A 23,095-nucleotide genomic window follows, 5' to 3' on the forward strand; every position below is an offset into this window, starting at 1 on the left:
CAGCGTAGGCGAACCCTCGCTGGATGGCACGACATATGATGGCGAAGCTGTCAGGCCTACCAAGGCAGAAGACGTGTCTGATGAGGATAAAGCGACAGCTCTGAGTATAAAGTCTCAGGCCAATGCGCTGTTCGGCCAGTCGAGATACCACGAAGCTGCCAATCTCTACACACTCTCGCTCAACAAGAATCCGTTTGATCCGGCGGTATGGTCCAATAGAGCTGCCACACGGCTGAAGCTGGAAGAACATGGACTTGCCATCTCGGATTGCACAGAGGCACTCGCTCTCGATCCACGCTACGTCAAAGCTTACTACCGCCGAGCGCTCGCCAATCTCGCCATCGTGCAAGCAAAATCAGCCATCAAGGACTTCCGTGTCGTTATGAGGCTTCAGCCAGCCAATACGGCTGCAAAGATTCAGCTAGAGAGCACAGAGAAACTCATAAGGCGGCTGGAATTCGACAAGGCGATTGCGAGCAGAGAAGAACCCAGCGCAATCGAGAAATGTAGCGATCAGCTCAAGACGGGCATGGATATCGAAGCTAGTTACGCCGGTCCTCGACTACGAACAGACTCGTCTGGATCACCAGAGATTACCCAATCTTTCTTGGACCAAATGGTCACTTTCTTCAAGGATGGCAAGGTACTGCCGAGGAGGATAGCTTGGCAAATTGTATTGGGAGCCTACAACGCTCTCTCAAAGGAGCCCTCGCTCGTAGAGACGACGATCTCTCAGGGACAGCACATCGACGTTCTTGGCGATACCCATGGACAGTATTGGGATCTCTGCCACTGCCTCAAATTGACTGGCCAGCCTGGGTCTGATCACAAGATGGTCTTCAACGGCGATTTTGTAGATCGAGGCAGCTGGAGTACAGAGGTCGTCCTCACTTTGTTTGCGTACAAATGTAGGCAGCTTGCTAAGCTCCTCTCATATAGCGGCGCTGACATACTTGTAGGGCTATACCCAGAGCAAGTCTTTCTGAACCGTGGAAAGTATGTCCAGTAGCTCATGCAGTTGGATAAAGCTGATGACAAAGCAGTCACGAGACATCAGATATGAATAAAGTGTACGGCTTCGAGGGCGAGACGAAGAAAAAGTACAGCGAGATGACGTACAAGCTGTTCGAAGAAGTCTTTGCTGCCCGTCAGTCTCTACTCGGATCATACCTTTCCAGCCAGTGACTGACATTGCTGCTGTCGCAGTACCTATTGCTACTCTTGTAACGGCATCGTGCCCACCTGCTGGTCCAGTTGACGCACGATTGCCCTCTGTTCCCATCCTGCACAAAGGAACAAGACGTTATCTTATCTTGCATGGTACGCTCAATGTCCTCATGCTGCAGCATTGTTTGATGCGTCTTGCTACAGGCGGCTTATTCAGCAAGGACGAGACTTCGCTGGCAGATGTTCGCAAGATCCAGCGCTTGAAGTCGAAGCAACCTCAGTCGGGAACCATCATGTCCGAAGCGCTCTGGTCGGACCCGCAAGCATGGCCAGGTAGAGGCCCAAGCAAGCGTGGTATCGGACTCGATTTCGGTCCGGATGTCACCCAACGTTTCGCAAAGACAAATGAGCTGACTGGTTTGTGCTCGTTCGTTCGCTTTGCACGAGGCTGAACACCAGATGGATCAGGAATCATACGTTCGCATGAAGTGAGACAGGAGGGCTACAGCATAGAGCACGACGGTCTGTGCATGACCGTCTTCTCGGCACCGAATTACATCGATCAAGTCGGCAACAAGGCGGCTTTCATTCGCATTTCAGACGACGGCAAACTAGATTTCGAGACTTACGAAGCGCAACCTCATCCTGCTATACGACCGATGGCCTATGCTGCCAGTGGCTTTGCGCAAGGCATGATGTAAAATACGCAGAATCCTATTGCAAGCTTGCAGATCGAACGTGTTGAAGTCACGATCAGTCATTGATGACGCGATGTCGGGCGCGTAGAAACTTTGTTCGAAAGGGCGCCAGGACGGTCGCTTTGAGCAGACCTTGCGCAATGTCAGACGCCCCAGAAGATGTCCGAGCAGTCTCTGAGCTTGCAGAAGTATCAGCACCCACTTTGACCGGCACTACTCTCGCTCCTGAGACCTCTGCAACTTCAGCAAAGCCCAGACCGCGAGTGTACTTTGACATCACCATCAATGACGGTCCGGCAGGGCGCATCGCTTTCGAGCTCTTCTCAGATGTCGTGCCCAAGACAGCGGACAATTTCAGACAGCTCTGCACTGGTGAAAAGGGATTCGGCTTTGCTGACAGCAAGTTCCATCGAATTATCAAGGGCTTCATGATCCAGGTATGCACTCGAATTTGAAGCCATGCTAAGCACTCTTGATGGACATGTATTTACAGGGTGGCGACTTCACCCGCGGAGATGGTACGGGCGGTCGCTCGATCTATGGCGAGAAATTTGAGGACGTCAGTCGAGAGCATTTCAAGGTGGGCTATTACAGCGCTGATGCCTACATCGACTGTGCAGGAGAATTTCAAGTTGACGCACGACAAGCCCTTTCTGCTCAGTATGGCCAACGCCGGACCCGTATGTCCAGCCCTACTGCATCTTCGAACGGGCTGACATGGGCGCAGGACACGAATGGTAGTGCTTGCTCGACGCGACACGACGGTCACTGAGCGTTCATAAGCACAGGCTCCCAATTCTTCATTACTACCTCCAAGCCTGCTCATCTTGACGGCAAGCATGTCGTCTTTGGCAAAGTCATTGGCGGTCGTCAGGTCGTCCGTATGATCGAGGACAGCAAGACGAATGCCCAAGTCAGACGCTTTTCCGTTCCGAGCTAGTCGAGACTCATGAAGATGATCAGGATGCACCGAGCGAGACGATCGCGATTGCCAAGTGCGGTGAACTCCAGCCAGTAAGCCTGCGTAGCTCTGGTCAGGGACTAGCTACTTATCTGCTACGTGAGCAGGACGAGCCTCTCGGCACTGCAGACGCGAGTCAAGCTGACGACACGGGAGATCAATACGAGAACGTCGTCTCAGGTCAGGCCGCGCGCATGTAGCTGTCGAAGAAGAGCTGAATTGGCCTTCTCGTCAGACGATGAGCACGAGATCAACAAACCCGAGGTGACGCTCGAGATTGCGCAGAATCTGAAAGCGATAGGGACCAAGCTCTTCAAGACGGGCGACTTCTCCCGAGCGCAGGGAAAATGTCAGCCGAGAGTTTGTGTGTACACTGGCACAGCTGACATGTCATTGGTCTGTAGATGCGAAAGCAGTAACCTACCTTGACCATTTCGGAACTCAGCTCGCAGAGCCCAATGCAGAGCTTGCGAAGGGGCTGGCAGACACCAAAATCAGCTGTTTGCTCAATGTCGCCTTGATGGGCGTCAAATCTGGTGCGGCTGCCAACGTGAGGACGGGCATTGCGAGCTGCACAAAGGTGCTCAGCCTCCGAGCGGAAGAGGAAGATTCACCCAAGCCAGAAGATCTGCGTTGGTCCGAACACAAGCGATCGCAAAAAGTGGAGCAGGGTAGTCCCAAGGACGCTTCACGAGAGGCAACACCAGATGAGAAGACAAAGGCGCTGTATCGACGGGGCACCTTGCGCACGATCGTGGGGGACTTCAACGAAGCACTGGTAGATCTCAAGCAGGCAGCGTCAATGTCTGATGATCCAGCTATCGCTCGTCAATTAGAGGTACGTCCGGCCACCTCCCTTTTGAGCTTGGTCTCACGATCGTATGGCAGACGACGAAAGCAAAAGCAAACGCAGAAAAGCAAAAGCAGCGACAACGCATGGCCAAGATGTTCTCGTGAAATCGTGAAGATGCAACTTTGTGTTTCGATACATTGGCTGGGCTTCAGTGCAGCTGTCTGTCTATGTTGAGCTAGAGGGTGCGCCGGCAATGTCGATCTCGCTGACACCGTCTGCATTGATGTGATTGCCTCTGAGCGTGGCTGCATTGCTGGCGCTTTCGTTCTTGGCGCCCGAACTTGCCACACTGGAACCCTTTGGCGCAGAAGCGGCAGAGGACGACTTTGCAATGTCGCCTAGCGAGAGCGTATCTGCAGGGTTCTGTCGTGTCCTGCCACCGGACGGCTCGTTCAGCGGAGAGGACTGGGTGCAGACGAAGCGCTTACAATGCATCCGATTCACGCTCGATGAGCTCATCCTTCAACCCTCCTTCTTGTTCGTACGCCTCCCCCTCCTTGGGTGCATCCGATCCCAGTCCGGCTGCTTGGATCTCCTCTTGCGCATCTGCTATCCCAGCAGCCTCTTCATCGATCGCATGATCACCCTCGCCCCATGCTACCTCGCCCGCTTTGCCATCTTTGCGGTCCTGTCCGCCTGCTGTACGGCTGACATGATGATCTTTGGCTGCCGCGCGGGGGTTGCCGCTCTGTCGCTCTGTGTTGCCCGGGACTGTCATTGTCTCGACAGTCGATGACGGCGCTTGGCTTGGCTCGAACAATCGTCGACATGTCGTCACGCGACGGGTCAAAATCTTGTGATGGCCGCCAAGCGACGCCAGACTTTGCACAATGTCGACCTTTTCGACCTAGTACTGGCCGACGAAAGGTCTCAGGTGACGCCAGAAGCTGTCGAAGCATCCGCGGACGAACAAGCAAATGCAGTCGTCAAGCCTTTGCAGCTTGACCAAATTGCCAAATTCAACAAGAAGGTAGACTCGACGGGGATCATCTACCTGAGCAGGATACCACCGGGCATGGGAGTCAGTAAGGTCAAGCATCTCCTGTCACAGTACGGCGAGCTGGGCCGCATCTATCTCAAGAGAGACGACAAAGGTACGCAGAATTGCGCGACAGCTTTGCAATCACTGAAGCAGATCTCGGTCAGATCTCAAGGCTGTGCCAAAGCGCAAAGATGGCAAGAAGATCAAGGAGAAGCATACTGCTCACCGCTTCGTCGAAGGCTGGATCGAGTTCCAAGACAAGCGAATTGCACGAAGCGTGGCAGATCTGCTGAATGCCAAACCCATCGGTGCGCAGATTGACGCCGATGCAAAGCCTACTTGCTGATCATTGACGACGACAGGCGGCAAGAAAGCGAGTCCTTTCAAAGATGATATCTGGACCATGAAGTATCTCCCTCGCTTCAAGTGGGGAATGCTGTCCGAGCAGATTGGTCAGTACGGTCTTTCTGTGGCATAGCCGCGGCTGAGGACGATCCTCCGTGCCGCAAACAGCCTTGGAAGCGTCGATCCAGTCGAATCTGCTGCGCTCGCACTTGGCACAATCGAAACGAGATCAGTCATCATATCTGCAACAAGTCGATAAAGCGAAGCAGATCAAGAGGCGTCATGAGAAACACGAGCAGCCAGATCTTGGCGCTCCTTCTGCTCCTCCTGATGATTCAATAGACCCAGTAGATCAGCTGGCAAATCCACAGCCCAAGAAAGCCAGATTGTTCAAGCAGCGACCACTTTTGAGTGGGCGTACCGACTCCTCGGCTCAGGGCGAAGCGCTGGACAAAGTGCTCAAGAGTATCTTCTGAGCATCGTCGACTATGAAACGGCCGCTCGTAATGCAGTGGCCCTATCGCAATTCGCAGCAAACCGGCTGGAGAACGTTAGCTGCGCCCGCTCGTGGTGGGAAGTTGATCCCGTCAGACAAGGTTACATCGAAAATCTGCATGGACAATTCGGCCGCCATCCTTCCAGCTGGAGTGATCGGCCGCGATTTTCAGCTTTCGAGGAGGCGGCGGCGGCGGCTCAGGGCCAGAGCTTGACTTTTTACCCCTGAAATGCAGATTGTGTGAACCGTCATCAGGTTGTGAAGCAGCTTGAGCTATCCTGGTCGCAGTCAAGCGTGCGAGCGGCCATCGGGTCGAGCTCTACGCTAGACCGCAACTCCGTGCTGTCACAGCTTGAGCGCGCGTGCTAGCCCACGCTCCTCGTGCTTGCCGCCGATTAAGCTCTGCTGCAGCGTGCGGGTCTGCCGTCTGCGGGTCTCCACATTGACAGCTCGGCGCAAGCTTCCAGAGCGAGCATCATCAGTCGTGACGCTACTCCCCATAGCTGCTATCAAGCTCGGGCTCTATCTGACCGAGCCGACCGAACACCTGTGGCTGCCCGCAACGCAGGCCCGATAGGCGGCCTCTGGCAGGTTGCGCATCTGTTTGATCTGCTCATCAGGAGCTCGAGGTAAGCTAGCGACGCCCACGCCCGACGAGCGGGCAGAGCTCATCCCGGCCGCCTCAAGCTTAGATTAAAGATTGCGGCTACTACAAAGTCATCAACAAGGCCGACTCTCCTTCCTGCGATAGCGCCAGCCAGATGACAATGTCTACCTCACGATGACAGCTTAGACTCCTATACTGCGTAGAACGAGAACCAGCAAAACGCGGGGCAGCATAGCGACGATGGACTCCCAGCCTCACGGTGCCCACCAAGGGCAGTACCCGCACGCCGTGTCACACGATCTGAGCAGGAGCACACGCACTGCTCAGGGCCAGTCCGAACATGAGCACAATCGTCAGGCCATTCCGCAATCGCCTACCCGCCAGTCTGCGCGCATCCGCCAAGCCCAAGCGAGCAGTCATGCGGGAACTGCCGCGCATGCGCCCCAAGGTTCAAATCCGGGCAAGCTCGAGACGGATGATCATCAGCTCAGCCCTCATCTTGTCGATCTGTCCCTCGAGAGCGGTCCAGACACGCTAAGACAGTCAAAAGCGAGCGCGCCTTATCGCGACCCGCAAAATCGCTTCACCGCGCTAAGTCAGCCACACTCACTAACGTCTTCACATGCTTCGCTCTCGCCGGAAGCAGAGCTACAACACTTTAGTGCACTGGCAGAGGAACAGCACAGGATGCACTATGGCACGCCTTCGCATTTCAGTCAAGCATCCGGCCTGGTAGCCTCCCAGCCAATTATGAGTACCTCATCGCTTCAGTCAGGCGATGGTGCACCTTTGCATAGTCGCTTCGGTCAGCATAGAATGGAACATATTGCCGAACACGCCCAAGGTGAAGCCATCTGCGCACCCCCATGCTGCTCAGACTGACGCTGACGCGCAGAACATCATTCGCAAGCAACGAGCCGATATCCTACGAGCATGCCTATGCCCATCTACACACGTCACGACTCAACATCCACCATGGATTCTGGTCCCTCCTCACTCTCATCCGTCATGCCAAGCCATTCGAGCAGTGCCCTGACATCATGGTCGAGTAACGTCGCCACGGGTACCCCTACCCAACCGCTCCATTCTCCCTTCTCACAAGCCAGTCAGCAAAGCCGCGGGATGGCTTCGACACCTCTCGACAGCTTCATGCGCGGTCCAGCAGGCCCCAATGGTGACATCTATCATCGAACACGACCTTGCCGAGACGACATCTTACAATCCCCTCACGCAGCTATCGATACTCAGCTTCAACCTCATGAGAGGAACCATATCTATGCGTCGCCGCACCAGCATCAGCGCGCGATGACAGAATCTAGAGGCAGCACACCTCAGGCACATTTACGCACACACGAACGTCGGAAACCGTCGCAATTCCCAAAACGACCTGTCGAACGACCATCACACGAGACTGAGCTCGGCTCTGCGCCTGCTCCAGCTCTACAGCGCAGATTGCCGCCACGGCCGATCCGCAGCGAAGAAGATCTCACACATGCTTACATCGAATTTTGTTTGTATTGTAACCCCCACATACCCATCGATCCAGTCCCAGCAGGCGTCTACGATCTTCGCCGTTCGTTCAACGCCGTCCCAAAGAGTGGCGCCCGGCATTTCAAGACCTGGGATCTACTTGGCCTGCTTGAACGACTCGAAGGCGGTAGGTTTGCAGGCTTTCATATCTCGGACTCGACTGAAAATGTTGATGCAGGCGAGCTACGCACATGGACACATCTGTGCACTGAATTGGGCGTCGAGCGAACCAGCGAGCAGAGTCCTCAGAGGATCGGGCAATACAGCGTCAGACTAAAGGCAAGCTGCTTGCGCTGTCTGTGCTCATCCTATCTCATACGCTCCGATGGCAGAGATGGATCCGACAGCATCACATTGATGCATTCTCGGACTATCTGACAGGCAAGCCCAATGCTTACTATGAAGACGTACGATACCCGGGTCAGAATGGCTACGAGACTGGCTATGCATCGCCTGTGACGCCACATAGCGCGATGAGCTCGCCTACCGCTTCAACATTTCCAAGGTATTCACCCTCGGCTTCATCTGTTTCTCTCAGCCATGCGTTGAGCGGTAGCGGTGGGCATCACTCGAAAGGTTATCGCATCAAGCCGGTTGTCAAGACTGACGACACGGACATCGTGCTCAAATATCTCGAAGGCAAATTCGGCGCTAAAAACAGGCATGCAGCGCACGATAAAACGTTGTCATACGACAGCGCTATGTCGACGCCAGCTCCGCAAGACGGCTGGCCTGATAGCCAAGGCACCATCAAGCGCAGGCGCGAAGGCTCCCTCGAGCTCGGACATAGCCACAGCAACTCGATGACAGACATCATGACGGACTCGCTGACGTCGTCCGGGCCAGTCACATCCGAAGGTAGCCAGTCATTCACATTCTCCTCGGCACATGGTCTTGGGTTCCCTGCACAGCTATCGCCCGACACCACCTTCTCAGTCTCACGATCGTCTATGGGTGGCATGCCAAGTTCAACTGAGCCCTATGCAAACGCGTTCGCGCAACCAGCTCACGGCCGTTTTGCTCAAGATCAACCGTCTTACATCACTTCTCCGCTGGCGTACGATTTTGCTGAGGGTCATCTGCCAGAAGAAGATGCTCTGATACGCGCTAAGATGCTCACCGCTGGCATGTCCAAAACCGACGTTGCCCGATGTCTTCAGCAGCTCAGTCAACATGGCTTTCTTGCCTCGCAAATTGGCTGTCCTTCGTCGTACGCGCCAGCTTGTCAGGTCGAGGGCGATGTGCGCGTTGTGCGCATTGTGTCGGCAGCAACGGATATGATGGCTAGTGACAATCAACAAAGTCAACACGACACAGTTCCGGCTCAACAGCCGTGGACCGTCCAATACGTTGTACGCCGAGGCGGCTTTCGAGTCTCGGTCGACTATACCATGCAGATGCGAGATGTACATGAGACGGCCAGACCTCACGAGCAAGTGCATCGACTCGCCTCGGCCCTCAGAAGTATTCAGGAAGTACTCAACACGACAGGACTGGCTGCAACAGCGAGCTGATCTCTTGTATGATGGATGCATGTTCACTAGTAAAGACGACATTCTGTGCGACTGATATTACAATGTGGAATAGCGATCGGACCGTGTAAGGTTGTCGAAATATGATTGGCTGCTCGAGCCGCCAAAGTCATCCGGCGTTGCCAGACCGAACGACGGCGTGTACATGCGCGCCGGCGAGTCTAGCTTTCCAAACGGGAGCGATGTCCGTCTAGGAAAGAATGAGCCAGGCGAAGGCAGCGCTGCGTCACATGGCATGTAGGTATCTTCTGTGGAACCCAATGCCCACGGTAACGTAGCCGCAGGTGTGCCAGACGACCAGCTTGATCTTGCTACGCGGTGAGATGGCATGCCCGATAGCTCGAAAGGTCTAGCTGAATGGGACTTGAGTTCGGCCGCGAAACGATTGACATCGTCGTGCGCCCAAGTTCCTGCACTCGTGGGGGCGGTACTGTTGGCGCTCTGGAATCGATCAGACGAGTCTGAAGCGGGCCGTACGAGGCCAGGTCGCGTGAGCGAGGAGCTGATAGACGTCGCTATATGTTGAACGATGGGCTGATTGCCCTGAGATGATGCGATTTGGGCGAGGAAACGCTCAGAAATCGCGGCGAGAGCTGCGCTGAGGGGCCACAACTCAGCTTGTGCTTGCATCGCTGCAAACTTCTGTTGCACTCGCATGACGGCAGCCATGCAGACCTGTGTGCTCGCAGTATAAGCGCTTAGGGATCGTCCTGCCCAAGATGCCGCCAAAGATTCGTGCAGCATTATCTGCAGCGAGGATGAGACGATGCTATGATATGCCGTGATAGGTTGCACATTATCGTGCTCAGATTTGATTAGATTGGTGTCGAACCGTGTGAGATGAGCGATCGCGGCGTGCATATTGTTAGACCCTTGTCGAATAGCAAGGAGAGTGCCGTAAGCCGCCTGACAGACTGCCAATAACCTGGCAAAGTTGGCAGAATGCTCGTACGAATCGCCGCGATCTGCATACTGGACGGACATGCTTGTATCTGCAAGCTCTGCGTCGCTGTTTGCGCCAGGTAATCCGCAGTCAGTGAGGCTGCAGTCAAAAGCAGAAACATCGCCAGATTGAGACGCTAGCACAAGCTCGCAAAGTGCCAGAGACCACCATAACCTCTTGCGCATCTCGTCCACGAGCTGCGAGCTGGTCCATAGGGAGGCATTGCTGCAGAGGCGCACGATCAGATAAGGACTGATGATAGCTTGCGGTGTACGCACCAGCAATGTGCCTTGTATGAAACGGCGGTACGTACCGCCCAGGTAAGCATGTATTTCGCCGAAGGCGATTGAACGGCGATTGCGCTCATCAGCATGAGTGTGATGCTCGTCAGCCAATACAGATCAAAGGCTCCGCCTCCAAGAAAAAGCGTGTCTCGTGCAGCTTCCGAGTATTCGTGCGCATGCTGATGCCATTCTGGATGGTCTGGGTCATTGACTGATGCTAGGGATAGCATGCCGAAGACAGTGCCCCTGTAACCCGTATGCGTCCTTGCTAGATCTAGCTCGTAGTCTTTCCAGAAGCTAGGCCGGTGAACCAATGGCAGCTTTGTATTGACATGGGCAAAGTAGCTGAGCAGCATTGCGCGACACTGAGTATCTGGTGGTAGTGTATAGCCAGCCACGAGGCTGGCACTGGCCGCAACTTGTGGCACAGCAGTGACAACCGGCTTGGGCTGCATCTGGTATGACGGTGGCGCAGAGGCTGAAGCGATCCTCTCGGCCTGTGCGGCGATCGAGGGCAGAGTGAATGAGGGCGTGGGATCGGAATCGCTCGAAGAGGGCAGCGTCGGTCTCAGAGACGAGACTGGTGCCGGTGGTAGACGCGCGGGCAAGTCACGCTCGTCAAAGGCAAGTGACAAGTCTGAAGTCGCTTGCCAGCTGAACGCGCCACGCAGTGTATCCGATTCGATATAATCATTATCGCTGCCGTCTGCATCTGAGTCATATGTGGAGCTACTGCCAGAGCTGTGGGGTGACGAAGCTGATGCAGACCCTGATGGCTGTCGCACACTATCTTTTCCAGGATTACCTACCGCAGCCGCTCTGCGCGTACTCGTGGCCGTGCGTCGCTTCGAAGTCGATCCAAGTGCAGCAGCGTTGCTACTCGGTTTAGGCTTGTCGAGATTTGTGCAATGCACGCTGCGCGTCGCGCAAGCCGTACATGGTGCCAAGCGATCGCACTTGAGCTTCTTGACTCGACAGTGCTGTCTTGCAGGCATTCATAAAGGCTACGAAAAGCTGAAGAAATAGTGCGTACATTACACGAAAGCACCTTGCGATTGCGTTTCTTCTTCATTTTGACGGGCTGCCCGTCTTTTGCCAAGGGAGGGGCTGCAGCAGACGTGGACGCAGATGGTGCCATGACGCGAGTGCCAGAGGTGGCTTCGCTCGAAATGCAATGCTCAGTCACTTCCACGGTCTGACCCTCTCTTGCACGAATGGTCAAGACGGCTGAAATTGCTGGAAGAGCATGGGCAAAGATGTCTTATAACGGCCGTGTGGCAAAGGACCGAGGGCTCTGTCAGCAGATGCTTGTGCACTGGACTCGGTCGGAGCTAAGTGTGATCGCCGTCGCCACGAGATGTCCGATCTGCTGTCCGGCGGCCTCGGCCGGCATCACTGCGTCTTTGCTCGGCTGCTTGAAGCTGACGTTTGGCTCCAGTACTTAGCAGCAGTGACGCCGAGCGGACCGACGCCGAGATATGACGCGGCTGATGTAGTCCCATATGGTCCTGCGGACTGCACCAGTTGGCAAGAAAACTACGCGACCCTGGCGCCCTTGCCAGCTGTCCGGTACGACCGATCGGAATCACGTAAATTGGACGATGCCGGACTTCGGCATCGCGAGGATCTTTGTCGCCGATAATTTGTCAGCGAAAGTCAGTGCGCAAGAGTGTTGTACCGTGCAAATTCTTGAACTCTCAAGCCCAGCCACGCAAATCAAGCGCGGCCTGACTCATGTAGAACGACAGGTGGCACGATGTGAAAATGAGAGATGCATTGCGCTATGTTATGCCTCAGTGCCGCGGGTTTTCATGTCGTGGTGGGAGAAAGATGCTTGAGGAATATGACGACTCTGGCAGAGGCGTCGATGGTCCGGCGGCAAAGAAGCTGCCAGGAGAGCCCATAGAGCCGATGTCAACCGGCTGATATAGAGCAGGGTTGGCGAGCACAGTCTCGCCGCTGTCAGACAGGTCCTCGTCATCGTCGTCCGTACTGCCCGATGCCTGACTTTGCTGCCGCGTCCCTGAGCCAGACGCAAGCGCGCTCTGCGAGGGACGAGCTTCGACAGCAGTGACACCGTTCTGATCAGCAATGGCAACGAAGCAGCCCAGCAACGGCCAGTGCTCGTTGCGCTCGACCAGAACATCGACATTGTGGCGGATCTGTCTTGCAGCGGATGTGACGATTTGTCGACTTATACCTGTCGAGTCTGCGCCAGTATTGGCCGTACATGCCATCAAGGAGCGATGTACGATGATTCGCAAGACTGCTCGGAAGATTGCGGTATATCGCCTGTCGGAGTCGTCATCCGAAGCGGCTCCAGCGAGGCCCGCCTCGTCGGCGTCCATATTTGCCACCGAATGTTGAGCAAGTAGCAAATTGTTGGCAGACACGCCAAGCCTGACAGCTGCCAGAGCATCGCCAGCAATGACGGTTCTCCTCAGGAATTCGTTGAAGCGTAGCATGGAGAGACCGCTCGAAGCAGCGTCGACAATGGCAGAGGCTGCTTGCTGGTCTTGGCCCAAGTCGAGCGAGACATCGTCGATAGGAAGCGGCAGCTCAAAGGTTGCCATGCGCGGATTGACGAGCGCAATTGCTTGCAGCGGCGAAGCAAGGAGCAAGTCAGCCATCGCTAGTGACCACCATATCCTCTTTCTCAGCTCATGCTCTCGCAATGTGCCGGTCCATCTTGGCTCGTCACTGTCAGCAGCGTCAGTACAATTCGAAGGATCAGGTTTACCGAGCTTACTCTCGATGTATACCGTTCTGTATGGCTGCCTTGCTTGTGTACGCCAGCAAGTAGCTAGCGCCCGGTGATCGAGTCGAGATGGCATAGAACAACATCAGCGTCGAGGCTGTCAGCCATCCAAGATCGAATGCATCTTGTCTGTTGAAGAGGAGCTCTCGAGCGGCTTCCGAGCATTTTGCTGCTGTCGATGCTGTTTGATGGTTGGACAAGCCGCCCAAAGCGAGCATACTGAGCGAAAGCGCTTTGAATGATTGACGGTGGAAATATGGATCGGATGAGGCGTCTCGCTGGTATTGCGGGACGTGTATGAGTGGCAAGACTGTGTTGACATTGGCGAAATAGCTGTCTAGCATGCTACTCCGCGCTTGCCCTTCTGGCAGACCATCTTGCTCGAACGCTTCTGGTGAGGACCAGGGCGCGTTGAGGAGCGGGGGCGCCGACATGCTGCCACGTGAGCTGCTGATGGGCAGGGTCGTCGTGAGCAGAGCAGGCTGTGATCTGCCGGCTCGCTGGAGCTCTGGTCTTTGTGAGTGGTCTCTGGGACGGAGCACACTCGTGCTCGCCTCGGACCCAAACTGGTATCGGGTTGAATGACTTGTCGTCGACTGTCGTAGACCAGGGGCAGCAGTGCGAGCTCGCCCCTCTGCCTCTAGGCTCGGACAGGTGACTCTTCGCTGTACGCAAGTGCCACAGGGTACCTGTCTGTCACAGCGCAGCTTTCTAATGCGGCAGTTCTGATATATTCGAGTCAGCCAGACAGCCCTCGGTCTAGCAGGGAGCTCGCTTACTGCACAAGAGAGCACTTGGCGATTGCGTTTCCTTCTCGTCGATGGCTCTGCTGACTCATGCTCGGCCGGCACTTGATGACGTGAGCTGGATGCTTGCATCTCGTCGGATCAGAGAGCTTTGCTTGTCGTTGGTGGTCGACCTTGTGCAGAGTGAACGCAAAACCATCTTGCTCGATAGCGTCTACTTGTAGAGACTTGATGGCGTGTCTGACTTGCGCTCGGGTTGCTGAGCATGCCTGAGCGGACTTGTGCCACTCTAACATGGTGCGTAAGCTCTCGCGGTCCGTATCGGTGGAGCTTACACTCGTCCGCGGGGCACTTTTCAGAGACATCACCATGATTAGTAATCACGCTGTCGAGGCAAGAGGAGGCCAGGAGGCGTCACCGATCCGGAATGCCTGGCAGAAAGCTGGCCTGGCCGAAACGGACGCCTCACATATCTCACGCATTCTACCCGTTGCCCACGTCATGCGTGTCTATCGCAACCAGTCGACGATAAACACAATCCTTCCAAAAGGGCCAGGCCTGGCGCTGAACTCAAATGCATTCACACTGCCAGTGTTGCCTGTGTCAGCTTGCCGTAATGAGATGGGGGCGTGCAAGCAAGCAACGGACAGGCGCAACGCAACCGAAACAGGAGTTGATGTCCCCTTGCTGCTACTCCAGCGGTCTCTATCACCCCTCATGAGACCCTCTCTGCATTTGACGTTGCCAACGCAAGCTCAAGACCACTACCAGCCATGAAGTTGTTGATCGTCTTCCTTTCGGCCGCTCTCGCGGTCGTTGCGCTGCCACAAGGAGAGCGCTCGTCCAGTGCCGTCTCGTTTGGCAAGCGCGCCGATGGCACGACGCCTCCCAGTGATTCGCCCGGCCCCGGCGACGGCTCTGGCAACGATGGCAATGGCGACTATAACGGCGGCGATGGAGGTGGTGATGGCGGAGGCGATGGCGGCGGCGATGGCGGCAGTGATGGAGGCTCAGGCGGTGGAGGCTCAGTTCCACAATTCCCTGTTGAGATTCCAACTTTCATGTACTATTCGATCGTCACCCAGTTCGTGGCCTTGTGCGACATTGGCACAGTGACCCAATTCACGCCAATCCATATCAACCTGACAGCACCTGGCGCTCGTACTTGGCCTGCTCTTATTAGCCGAGCAAGACTTATTTGGTCTTTCGTCGCACACAGAGGATCAGCCAACGCCTATCTTTATCAACCCGGTCAGCGCACTTTCTGACTATGGTTGGGATTTCTACGAGGCTCAGGGTCAGTCGTGCTTGCATGATCGTTCGCGCGATGTTTAACAAACGTGACGCGCCACAGAGAACTTCAATAAGGCAAGCTAGCATCAATCGGCTGATCATCAAGGCCAGGCTGATCAAACCGATCCCGCAGATCTGGATGTATGTCACGCTCAAGGCAGGCGCTTCCAATCAGCTCTCCTCAAGCGGATGGACGAACATTGGCCTTGACTGCTGCTCGACCTATACCACGTTCACCTGTAAGTCACTCTGTGGTTCGCGAGGTTGCTGCGTTGACATCAATGTGTTGCAGTCTGGCTGGTAAGCGTAATCTTTCTCTTCGGCCGATCCGAGATGACTGACAGGCTCATACGGCTCTATAGCATCTCGAAGACCGTGAGTGGCGTTCTTCCAGCACTGTGCCACGCTGAATACGGGCAAGTCAGTCATCATCGAAGAAGACACCTCGCAGGCAATCACGTGGCGTTCGTGCGGCGATGGTGCGGCTTTCAACAAGGTCCAACCTGGTTGCGTGCCACCGCCAAAGCTCGATAGTCAGTCTCGTCGTCCTCTCGTGCGCTTACTAATTCAACTTTGGTCGCGAATACAGTGTACAATTACTGCGAGCAGCAAGCTCCCGCTATCCTTCGCTACAAAAACGCGAGTCCTCCACCACCGACCTGAGACATCTCGAGTGTACGAACGTCTGCAGATCTTTTTGCCTGAGCGTGCAGCGTATCCGTGTGCGACGTAGCCTGTCGTGCCTCGTGCCACGCTGTCGCTCGTTGATTTTAACGTTGATTTGACGCGATATCACTCTGCACTTTTGTGCTCCGAGATGTCAACTCCGATGAGGCTGCTGAGGCCGTCTCTTGCCAAGCTAGCGCCATGCTCATGTCAGACTGTACTCCACCGACGGGCATTTTCCTCGAGTAGGATTTCACGGCGTCCGGCCGATCCTTCGGACGATGCCGGCGGTCGAGCAGAGCGAATTCGGGATCGTGCTGCTGTCGGCGTGCGTGCTCGTCTATCAGACTGCATACACAAGCTCAGAACGAGCTTCAGCCATTCACCTTGCGAGCAGGAGCAGTCTTTGCCCTGACTGGCGCAGGCTTGTACCTCTACTTTCAGAATGAAAAGTCCAAGCTTCAGGAGCGCAAGAGTACGACTGGCTGCGCTCTGTTGAGGACACTGAGCTGATGCCAAAGTGCAGAGCAAGAGATGGCAAACCAGAAGATAGGCAGGCCAAAGATCGGAGGCTCATTCAAGCTGCAGACTACAGACGGCAAGGACTTTACGCAGGACGATATACTCGGCGGCTTCCATCTGATCTATGTACCGCTGTCCACAATAGCAGCCTCATACATCGGCTGATCATCTCATACAGTTTGGCTTCACAAATTGCCCGGATATCTGCCCTGAAGAGCTTGACAAGATGGGCAAAGTTGTCGATGAGATCGGTACGCACAGCGCGCGCGCCAGCACTCAAACTACAGGAACGCTGACGTTGCTCACAAACAGAGCGCATACACGGCTCCGGGACAATACGACCTATCTTTGTCACTTGCGATCCTGCTCGAGATTCGCGCGAAGCAGTTGGCGAATATCTCAAGGGTGTGTAGCGCGCAAGTATGTCTAGGCCGTAACGAGCTGAAATGAAATGACAGATTTTCATCCTAGGATGGTAGGTCTGACAGGCTCTTACGACGATATCAAGAGAGCATGCAAGGTCTATCGTGTCTACTTCTCGACACCGCCAAATGCCAAATCGACTGATGACTACCTCGTCGATCATTCGATTTTCTTCTATCTTATGGATCCCGAGGGCGCTTTCGTCGATGCTTTCGGGCGATCGTTCACCAAAGAAGACGTGCAGACCAAGACAGATGGTTACATACGCGAGTACAAAGGTGGCAAAAGATGGAAAGAGTGAAGCGCGTCCTCGCTCATGTGTCTCATATGTTGATGCAATATCGAGTGCACAAGACTACATACATGTTGCGTGCGTGCTAGTGGTACGTGTCTAGACGTAATTAAGATCTATATTTGCCTCAAGCCGCTATGCTCTGCCGCCCGCGTATCTTGACATCTTCCGGATGCGTTCGCCGTAGATGAAGAGCAAGGGAGCGGCAGGAATGCCAAGTGCGATTGCTATGCCTGCTAAGAGACTGTTGCCTCCGCCCAGGCCGAGGTTGCCATACAGCTTCGGTGCGGCAAGCGGCAAAGCGAAGCCAGCGATGGAGCGCATGAACGCAACGGCTGCGAGCGCCGATGCAGCATGTATGCCGAAAGTATCGAGTATGTACAACTGTATGCTTTGAAAGGATCCGATCATACCGCAGCCGACGAGAGCGATGCCGATGTCTGGTACTAGCCAAAAGACTCGGTACTGGGCTGTCCAGCCGTAGATGAGCAGACCGGCCGGCAGAAATATACTCGACGGTATCAGGAAGGGCAATCTGAATTCGGGTCTGCCCACGCCGCCATTGCGCTTAGTTAACCGTTTGTACGCTGGATCGATAAGGCGGGCTTGGATTTGTGACCAGCCGGTTAGGCCAACCCCGAGGGCAATGTAATTCAGGCCAGCGATGCCAGGAGAGAACCCGTACTTGTCAGTGAAGTTTGAGTAAATTGTCGTGAGGATGAGATAGATTGTGCCATAGATGAGAGCCATGTAGCTGCCCAGCGTCACGATGATCAATTCGGTGAAAATGAAAAGGAAGGGTCTCGTCAAGGCGTTCTTGATGATTGTCGCATGCGAACGACCTTGCTTGTCGAACACGGTAACAATGTCGGCGTTGCCGGTCTCCTTTCGCATCTTGGCTGCTCGCCAGCCGAGCAAGACGGGCGGATAAGATTCTCGCAGGAACAAGAGGCCTGCGCCTTGGACGATAATGTCGAGCACGGCTGTCGATATGAAGACCCATTTGTAAGAGCTCTTCTCTTGCACCCAGCTCCCTGCGATCGGGCCTATCACAGGACCGAGCAAAGGTGCCAGCGAGTATACTGCGACAGATCAAGCAAGTCAATCACCCATATCATCGGAGTCAGTTGAAGCTCGCCTGCTACGGCTTGTCCTCTCTTCGCTGGCGGCCAGACATCGCCTAGAACACCTCCGCCGATGGCTAGTGGAGCAGATCCGCCTAAGCCTGCCAGAAAGCGAAAGATGATAAAAGTCGCCGTGTTTGGCGCGCCCCAGCATGCCAGGTTGAATACAAAGAAGAATGCGTTCGCCAGCTGCAGCACAATCACTCTGCCGAAAATCTCCGACAGCGGCGCAGCGATCAACGGTCCGAACGCATAGCCCAGGATGAAAATAGACGTGAGCATTTGCTCCACTACGCTCGATGTGATACCGAATTTTGCGACGAGTTGAGGTGTTGTGGGAGCCATCATGGATGAACTCAGTGGCGAAGTAAAGGTGAACGCAGACACGATGACAGTCGCCCATACTTTCTTGCTGTGACACCATCCCCTCGGATTACCCGGATCATTCTCGCCATCGATCCAGTCTACGACGACATGACCCTCCTTTCCCGCTTCTAGATAATTGTCTTTGCTCGTCAAACCGTCAGACCTCTCTTCTGAAGACTGGCGCAGGTCGTTTCGAGGCTTCTCTGCGTTTGCCGGTGGAGAGGAAGTAGCGGCAGTGCTAGTCGTATCTGTCCGTGGTATCGCATCTGACTGTGTCATCTCCTCTCGCGAGGCGCGCTTATCATGCTCGATGGCAGTGTCGACACTACTTAGCGATGTCTTACGACTCGCCATAGCCATGCACCAAGATCGCAGCAATGATGTGAGTTGAAGAGTTGCAAAGTGGCGAGACCTTACGCCGTGCCCTACGGCCGACTCGGGCGGCGCTGAAAACGCGCCTGGGGCACTTGCTCTGAGCGCCGAAAATCGTATGACGTGTGCTCACGCGCTCACGTACTGAGTACTCAATAGACAATTACCCTTTGTTCGCATGAGCTACCCTGGACCGGGCCCTTTGGGCGCTACCGATCCTCTACGGTGGCGCCTGAACGCGAGCGACGAAGGACGGCATAATTGGTTCTATCTAAGAAGCGATAAAGATACCTTGTTCGTCGAGCACGCTCTCAGTCATTCTGATCTCATACGCCGAGCAGAGGCGGGGGACGAAACGAGCTCGAGACGCCAGCAACGGACCGTCCACAGTCTTGCGAAGACAAGTTCTGGCTCGGGCTGGCGACGGTAAGCCAGGCATGCCGTGCTTCTGCCTCGTCTTGATTGTCATCATTGCACAGGACTTGCCGACGCTTGAGAGCGCAGATGGCAATCCATACAAAGCGGCACAGAACGGCTTTGAATTCTACAAGCATCTTCAGTCGCCAGATGGCCATTGGGCCGGCGAGTACGGCGGGCCTCACTTTCTCATCCCAGGCATGCTCGCTGCACCACATACCCCCGCAAGGCTGATGCTCTCGGGACTTACAGGACTTGTCATTGCTTGCTATGTGACTCGTACAGAGCTACCCGAAGAATGGCGCATTGAAATCGCACGCTATTTGGCCAACCTTCAACGCGACAACGGTCCAGGCGATCAGGGATGGGGCATGTTAGTCTGTCTGTTCGCTGGAGTATGCCGATGCTCATGTTCATGCCGTAGTCACATTGAGGCTGTCTCATCTGTATTCGGTAGCGTGATGAACTATGTCGCCTTGCGTCTACTTGGCGTCGATGCAGAAGAGCCAATGATGCAGCGCGCTCGCGCAACCTTTCTGCATCACGGTACATTCTCTGCAAGAATTGCCACCAATGCTGACTTGTAAGCAGGCGGAGCGAGCTTTATTCCTTCTTGGGGCAAATTTTGGCTATCTGTGCTCAATGTTCATGAATGGCAAGGCTTCAATCCCACGCCGCCTGAGTTGTGGTATGTCTCGAAACGCTCGCAGTCATGCTAAGCATCAGACTAATCTGTGCAGGCTTTTGCCAACGTGGCTGCCCATGCATCCATCGAAATGGTGGGTGCACACGCGCGCAGTCTACATACCGTTCGGCTATCTGTCCGGCAAGCAATTCAAGGCACCTCTTGACGCACTGACGAAGGCAATACGGCAAGAGATCTACGCAGAGCCATACAGCATGATCGACTGGAATAAAGCGCGCAATCAAGTCGCGCAGGTCGACATGTACTGCCCGCATTCAACTTGGCTCGATTATGGCTTCGACGCGTTGGTCCAATACGAGAAGCACAGGCCAGATTGGTTACGGCAACGCGGTATCGATTACGTTTACAAACTCATCGTGATGGAGGATGAGAATACAGGTTACCAGACAATCGGACCAGGCACTTCAGCATTCAATGCGTCGCACGCTTCCACTAACACAGCGGTACGCAGTGAGCAAAGCAATGAACATGATATGTAGATGGGACAGAGAGGGACCAGACTCGGAAGCTTTCAGACTCCATAAAGAGAAGATCAGAGACTTCTTCTGGATTAGCAGGGATGGTATGATGATGACGGGAACAAACGGCAGTCAGCTCTGGGACGCTGGTTTCATCGGGCAAGCGATAGCAGATACCGGCCTTGCAGACGAGGAAGAGAATCACGCTTCTGCATTAAAGCTGCTTGACTGGCTCGATAGGGCGCAGATCCGGACCAATCCTCGACATTACGAACAAGCATATAGACACACAACGCAAGGCGCGTGGCCCTTCAGCACTAAAGAGCAAGGCTACACCGTCAGCGACTGTACGGCTGAGGGCCTCAAAGCGGTCATCTATCTTTCGAAACTCAAATACGCCCCGAAGCCTGTATCTTACAAGCGATTGTGCGATGCGGTCGACGTCTTGCTATCTTTACAAAACTCAGACGGTGGCTTCGGATCGTACGAGCTCGTGCGAGGCCCAAAGTGGCTCGAGCTGGCCAATTGCGCCGAGGTCTTTGGTGAGACAAGTTTTCCTTTGCGCAATCCCGCTGATCATGCGCAGGCAACATCATGGTCGAATACACTTGTGAGCTTGCCATTTGCGGTTGAGAGGGCCGAACTGACACAGAATAGACCCCGAATGCACAACGGCCTGTCTGACGGCGCTCACCCTGTTCAGCAACGAATTTCCAGGCTATCGCTCTAGCACAATCGAGTTCGCTCTTTCGTCCTGCGTATCTAACGCGCTGATAGCGACGGCAGACGCGTGTCTCGACGAGCGATCGAATACATTCACGGGACGCAACGGCCAGACGGCTCGTGGTTCGGTTCTTGGGCGATCTGCTTTACTTACGCAACCTATTTCGCCGTCGAGAGCCTGGCGGTCAATGGGGAGACATACAAATCATCTGAACGTGTCAAGCGAGCTTGCGACTTTATCCTTTCCAAGCAGAAAGAGGACGGCGGATGGGGCGAAAGCTACAAGGCAAGCACATTTGCTATTTAGGCTGCGCATCTACTCACATCATAGTCTCTAGTCCTGCGAGACGGGCGAGTACGTCCAGCACGAGCGATCTCAGGTCGTCAACACTTCTTGGGCTGTTCTTACGCTGCTGACCGCAAAGTGTCCCGACAAGGCAGCCGTCAAGCGAGGTGTCGGTCTCATTATGGCGCGTCAAATGCCAGATGGTTCGTGGGCTCAAGAAGCGATAGAGGGCATCTTCAACAAGGTGTGTAGGCATACATTTCACGAATCTCCTGCTCACTCGTGATCCTTGGTGGAAGAATTGCGCGATTAGCTACCCAAACTACAAGTTCAGCTGGTCAGTCGGACAGATTTCCATCAGCATGATGCTGACAATGTCGCAGGACGATATGGGCGCTTGGCAGAGCTTGGAAGGACATCTATGCGAAAGAACAAGTGTATCATTGAGTGTTGTACGTTTGTTGACCTGTGACGTGGAGGCGGCACGCACGAACGAGCGCGTCGCGCAAGATTGCCACAGGCAGCGCACGAACCATCCACATTTAAGCATGGCAGACTTTGCTACACGCCCTATGGGCAAGAGCGTCTTTCTATTTGACGTAGATGGCACGTTGTCTAAGCCTCGGCTGGTACGTATGCCGCCCACGGGTGGCGAAAACGCTGATCGCCAGTAGTGCAGACCGCCACGCCAGAGATGCTACAGCTGCTCCGAGATGTACGCAAGAAGACAGTCATCGGCTTCGTCGGTGGATCGGATCTCGGCAAAATCACTGAACAGCTCACTGTGGGCAACACGAACAGTCCGTCTGCCGTTTGGAGAAGTCGACGAACGCGCTGACCTGGCGTGCAGTCCTGGAAGAGTTCGACTTTTGCTTTGCAGAGAATGGGTTGACGGCGTTCAAGATGGGCCAGGTGCTCGCTTCGCAGTCGTTCATCAAGCACGTGGGCGAGGAAAAGTACAAGCAACTCGTCAATTTCATCCTGCACTATATTGCAGACTTGGACATTCCCATCAAGAGGCAAGCGACGATCTACCAAGCGTATGTGTAACTGCCTACTGATGTTTGATGGCAGAGGAACCTTTGTCGAGTTCAGGAACGGCATGATCAACGTCTCGCCGATTGGCCGTAACGCAAAGTCAGTCGTTCGGAACGTAGTGACTGCTACTTGTGCTCACCGGACTACGCATGACGACAGTCTAGAAGAGCGACTGGCGTTCAATGCGTATGACAATCAGCATCAAGTTCGCGCGGCGTTTATCAAAGTCTTGCAAGAGAAGTTCTCTGACCTCTCGCTCACTTTTGCAATCGGCGGTCAGCTTAGCTTCGACATCTTCCCTACCGGATGGGACAAGACGTACGCACTCCGTCACATCGAGCAAGAAGGCTTCACGGAGATTCACTTCTTCGGTGACAAGACACACAAGGGAGGAAACGATTATGAGATTTATGAGGATCCGCGCACGATCGGTCACAGGGTCACCTGCCCTGAGGACACAATGAAGCTCTTGCAAGAGCTCGTCATCAGCAAAGCATAGAAATCACG

General features: G+C 54.7%; 13 protein-coding genes across 13 annotated transcripts; 9 read left to right on the forward strand and 4 right to left on the reverse strand.

The window, feature by feature from the left end:
- Nucleotides 1–21: 21 nt before the first annotated feature.
- Nucleotides 22–1,919, forward strand: L969DRAFT_72019 (uncharacterized protein). Its single transcript, XM_014713811.1, has 6 exons — nt 22–908; nt 960–996; nt 1,044–1,147; nt 1,207–1,320; nt 1,372–1,584; nt 1,636–1,919. The coding sequence occupies exons 1-6, from the start codon at nt 383–385 to the stop codon at nt 1,866–1,868; spliced, it is 1,227 nt and encodes a 408-aa protein (XP_014569297.1). The 5' UTR covers nt 22–382; the 3' UTR covers nt 1,869–1,919.
- A 44-nt stretch (nt 1,920–1,963) lies between these two features.
- On the forward strand, nt 1,964–3,822 carry L969DRAFT_85894 (uncharacterized protein). The gene is made up of 10 exons (XM_014713812.1): nt 1,964–2,302; nt 2,359–2,424; nt 2,486–2,545; nt 2,593–2,602; nt 2,654–2,778; nt 2,829–2,879; nt 2,934–3,006; nt 3,062–3,175; nt 3,231–3,664; nt 3,715–3,822. The coding sequence occupies exons 1-10, from the start codon at nt 2,006–2,008 to the stop codon at nt 3,781–3,783; spliced, it is 1,299 nt and encodes a 432-aa protein (XP_014569298.1). The 5' UTR covers nt 1,964–2,005; the 3' UTR covers nt 3,784–3,822.
- A 22-nt stretch (nt 3,823–3,844) lies between these two features.
- L969DRAFT_16037 (uncharacterized protein) lies at nt 3,845–4,397 on the reverse strand (the record flags this gene model as incomplete). Its single annotated transcript, XM_014713532.1, has 2 exons — nt 3,845–4,052; nt 4,108–4,397. 2 exons carry the CDS (start codon nt 4,395–4,397, stop codon nt 3,845–3,847), a joined length of 498 nt encoding a protein of 165 aa, XP_014569018.1.
- Nucleotides 4,398–4,478: 81 nt separating this feature from the next.
- Nucleotides 4,479–5,482, forward strand: L969DRAFT_46974 (uncharacterized protein; the record flags this gene model as incomplete). Its single annotated transcript, XM_014713813.1, has 4 exons — nt 4,479–4,773; nt 4,826–4,969; nt 5,024–5,113; nt 5,175–5,482. 4 exons carry the CDS (start codon nt 4,479–4,481, stop codon nt 5,480–5,482), a joined length of 837 nt encoding a protein of 278 aa, XP_014569299.1.
- A 30-nt stretch (nt 5,483–5,512) lies between these two features.
- On the forward strand, nt 5,513–6,199 carry L969DRAFT_93217 (uncharacterized protein; the record flags this gene model as incomplete). Its single annotated transcript, XM_014713814.1, has 4 exons — nt 5,513–5,653; nt 5,758–5,841; nt 5,914–6,131; nt 6,190–6,199. 4 exons carry the CDS (start codon nt 5,513–5,515, stop codon nt 6,197–6,199), a joined length of 453 nt encoding a protein of 150 aa, XP_014569300.1.
- Nucleotides 6,200–6,349: 150 nt separating this feature from the next.
- On the forward strand, nt 6,350–9,153 carry L969DRAFT_93218 (uncharacterized protein; the record flags this gene model as incomplete). The annotated part of the gene is made up of 4 exons (XM_014713815.1): nt 6,350–6,953; nt 7,005–7,766; nt 7,818–7,918; nt 7,972–9,153. 4 exons carry the CDS (start codon nt 6,350–6,352, stop codon nt 9,151–9,153), a joined length of 2,649 nt encoding a protein of 882 aa, XP_014569301.1.
- A 57-nt stretch (nt 9,154–9,210) lies between these two features.
- L969DRAFT_16040 (uncharacterized protein) lies at nt 9,211–11,536 on the reverse strand (the record flags this gene model as incomplete). Its single annotated transcript, XM_014713533.1, has 3 exons — nt 9,211–10,339; nt 10,393–11,378; nt 11,432–11,536. 3 exons carry the CDS (start codon nt 11,534–11,536, stop codon nt 9,211–9,213), a joined length of 2,220 nt encoding a protein of 739 aa, XP_014569019.1.
- Nucleotides 11,537–12,191: 655 nt separating this feature from the next.
- On the reverse strand, nt 12,192–14,198 carry L969DRAFT_45875 (uncharacterized protein; the record flags this gene model as incomplete). Its single annotated transcript, XM_014713816.1, has 4 exons — nt 12,192–13,098; nt 13,148–13,752; nt 13,809–13,881; nt 13,936–14,198. The coding sequence occupies 4 exons, from the start codon at nt 14,196–14,198 to the stop codon at nt 12,192–12,194; spliced, it is 1,848 nt and encodes a 615-aa protein (XP_014569302.1).
- A 477-nt stretch (nt 14,199–14,675) lies between these two features.
- L969DRAFT_93221 (uncharacterized protein) lies at nt 14,676–15,858 on the forward strand (the record flags this gene model as incomplete). The annotated part of the gene is made up of 5 exons (XM_014713817.1): nt 14,676–15,063; nt 15,122–15,231; nt 15,329–15,434; nt 15,621–15,728; nt 15,785–15,858. The coding sequence occupies 5 exons, from the start codon at nt 14,676–14,678 to the stop codon at nt 15,856–15,858; spliced, it is 786 nt and encodes a 261-aa protein (XP_014569303.1).
- L969DRAFT_348481 (uncharacterized protein) lies at nt 15,808–17,196 on the forward strand. Its single transcript, XM_014713818.1, has 6 exons — nt 15,808–16,189; nt 16,240–16,336; nt 16,388–16,509; nt 16,562–16,634; nt 16,696–16,788; nt 16,842–17,196. Exons 1-6 carry the CDS (start codon nt 16,013–16,015, stop codon nt 17,105–17,107), a joined length of 828 nt encoding a protein of 275 aa, XP_014569304.1. The 5' UTR covers nt 15,808–16,012; the 3' UTR covers nt 17,108–17,196.
- L969DRAFT_85904 (uncharacterized protein) lies at nt 17,118–19,005 on the reverse strand. The gene is made up of 2 exons (XM_014713819.1): nt 18,237–19,005; nt 17,118–18,180 (listed from the first exon to the last, which is right to left on the reverse strand). The coding sequence occupies exons 1-2, from the start codon at nt 18,946–18,948 to the stop codon at nt 17,234–17,236; spliced, it is 1,659 nt and encodes a 552-aa protein (XP_014569305.1). The 5' UTR covers nt 18,949–19,005; the 3' UTR covers nt 17,118–17,233.
- Nucleotides 19,006–19,138: 133 nt separating this feature from the next.
- Nucleotides 19,139–21,997, forward strand: L969DRAFT_93224 (uncharacterized protein; the record flags this gene model as incomplete). The annotated part of the gene is made up of 14 exons (XM_014713820.1): nt 19,139–19,254; nt 19,302–19,386; nt 19,440–19,575; nt 19,630–19,750; nt 19,802–19,923; nt 19,969–20,065; nt 20,118–20,482; nt 20,535–21,083; nt 21,128–21,151; nt 21,199–21,280; nt 21,328–21,550; nt 21,603–21,794; nt 21,850–21,887; nt 21,934–21,997. The coding sequence occupies 14 exons, from the start codon at nt 19,139–19,141 to the stop codon at nt 21,995–21,997; spliced, it is 2,214 nt and encodes a 737-aa protein (XP_014569306.1).
- A 101-nt stretch (nt 21,998–22,098) lies between these two features.
- On the forward strand, nt 22,099–23,087 carry L969DRAFT_46225 (uncharacterized protein; the record flags this gene model as incomplete). Its single annotated transcript, XM_014713821.1, has 5 exons — nt 22,099–22,179; nt 22,230–22,350; nt 22,401–22,590; nt 22,625–22,687; nt 22,748–23,087. 5 exons carry the CDS (start codon nt 22,099–22,101, stop codon nt 23,085–23,087), a joined length of 795 nt encoding a protein of 264 aa, XP_014569307.1.
- Nucleotides 23,088–23,095: the final 8 nt, after the last annotated feature.

Source organism: Mixia osmundae (genome assembly GCF_000708205.1).
Source record: "Mixia osmundae IAM 14324 unplaced genomic scaffold scaffold_3, whole genome shotgun sequence".
Taxonomy (NCBI): domain Eukaryota; kingdom Fungi; phylum Basidiomycota; class Mixiomycetes; order Mixiales; family Mixiaceae; genus Mixia; species Mixia osmundae.

Excerpts from the sequence above, each read along its gene's own strand:
- L969DRAFT_72019 (XM_014713811.1), top strand. The coding sequence starts at position 383 with ATGAGGCTTCAGCCAGCCAATACGGCTGCAAAGATTCAGCTAGAGAGC. Across the intron at positions 997-1,043 it reads GTCTTTCTGAACCGTGGAAA|TCACGAGACATCAGATATGA; the intron begins GTATGTCCAGTA and ends ATGACAAAGCAG. Across the intron at positions 1,321-1,371 it reads ACGTTATCTTATCTTGCATG|GCGGCTTATTCAGCAAGGAC; the intron begins GTACGCTCAATG and ends GTCTTGCTACAG.
- L969DRAFT_85894 (XM_014713812.1), top strand. The coding sequence starts at position 2,006 with ATGTCAGACGCCCCAGAAGATGTCCGAGCAGTCTCTGAGCTTGCAGAA. Across the intron at positions 2,303-2,358 it reads TCAAGGGCTTCATGATCCAG|GGTGGCGACTTCACCCGCGG; the intron begins GTATGCACTCGA and ends ATGTATTTACAG. Across the intron at positions 3,007-3,061 it reads ATACGAGAACGTCGTCTCAG|ACGATGAGCACGAGATCAAC; the intron begins GTCAGGCCGCGC and ends CCTTCTCGTCAG.
- L969DRAFT_348481 (XM_014713818.1), top strand. The coding sequence starts at position 16,013 with ATGTCAACTCCGATGAGGCTGCTGAGGCCGTCTCTTGCCAAGCTAGCG. Across the intron at positions 16,337-16,387 it reads CAAGCTTCAGGAGCGCAAGA|AGCAAGAGATGGCAAACCAG; the intron begins GTACGACTGGCT and ends GCCAAAGTGCAG. Across the intron at positions 16,789-16,841 it reads AGTTGGCGAATATCTCAAGG|ATTTTCATCCTAGGATGGTA; the intron begins GTGTGTAGCGCG and ends ATGAAATGACAG.
- L969DRAFT_85904 (XM_014713819.1), bottom strand. The coding sequence starts at position 18,948 with ATGGCTATGGCGAGTCGTAAGACATCGCTAAGTAGTGTCGACACTGCC. Across the intron at positions 18,181-18,236 it reads GAGAGGACAAGCCGTAGCAG|TATACTCGCTGGCACCTTTG; the intron begins GCGAGCTTCAAC and ends GATCTGTCGCAG.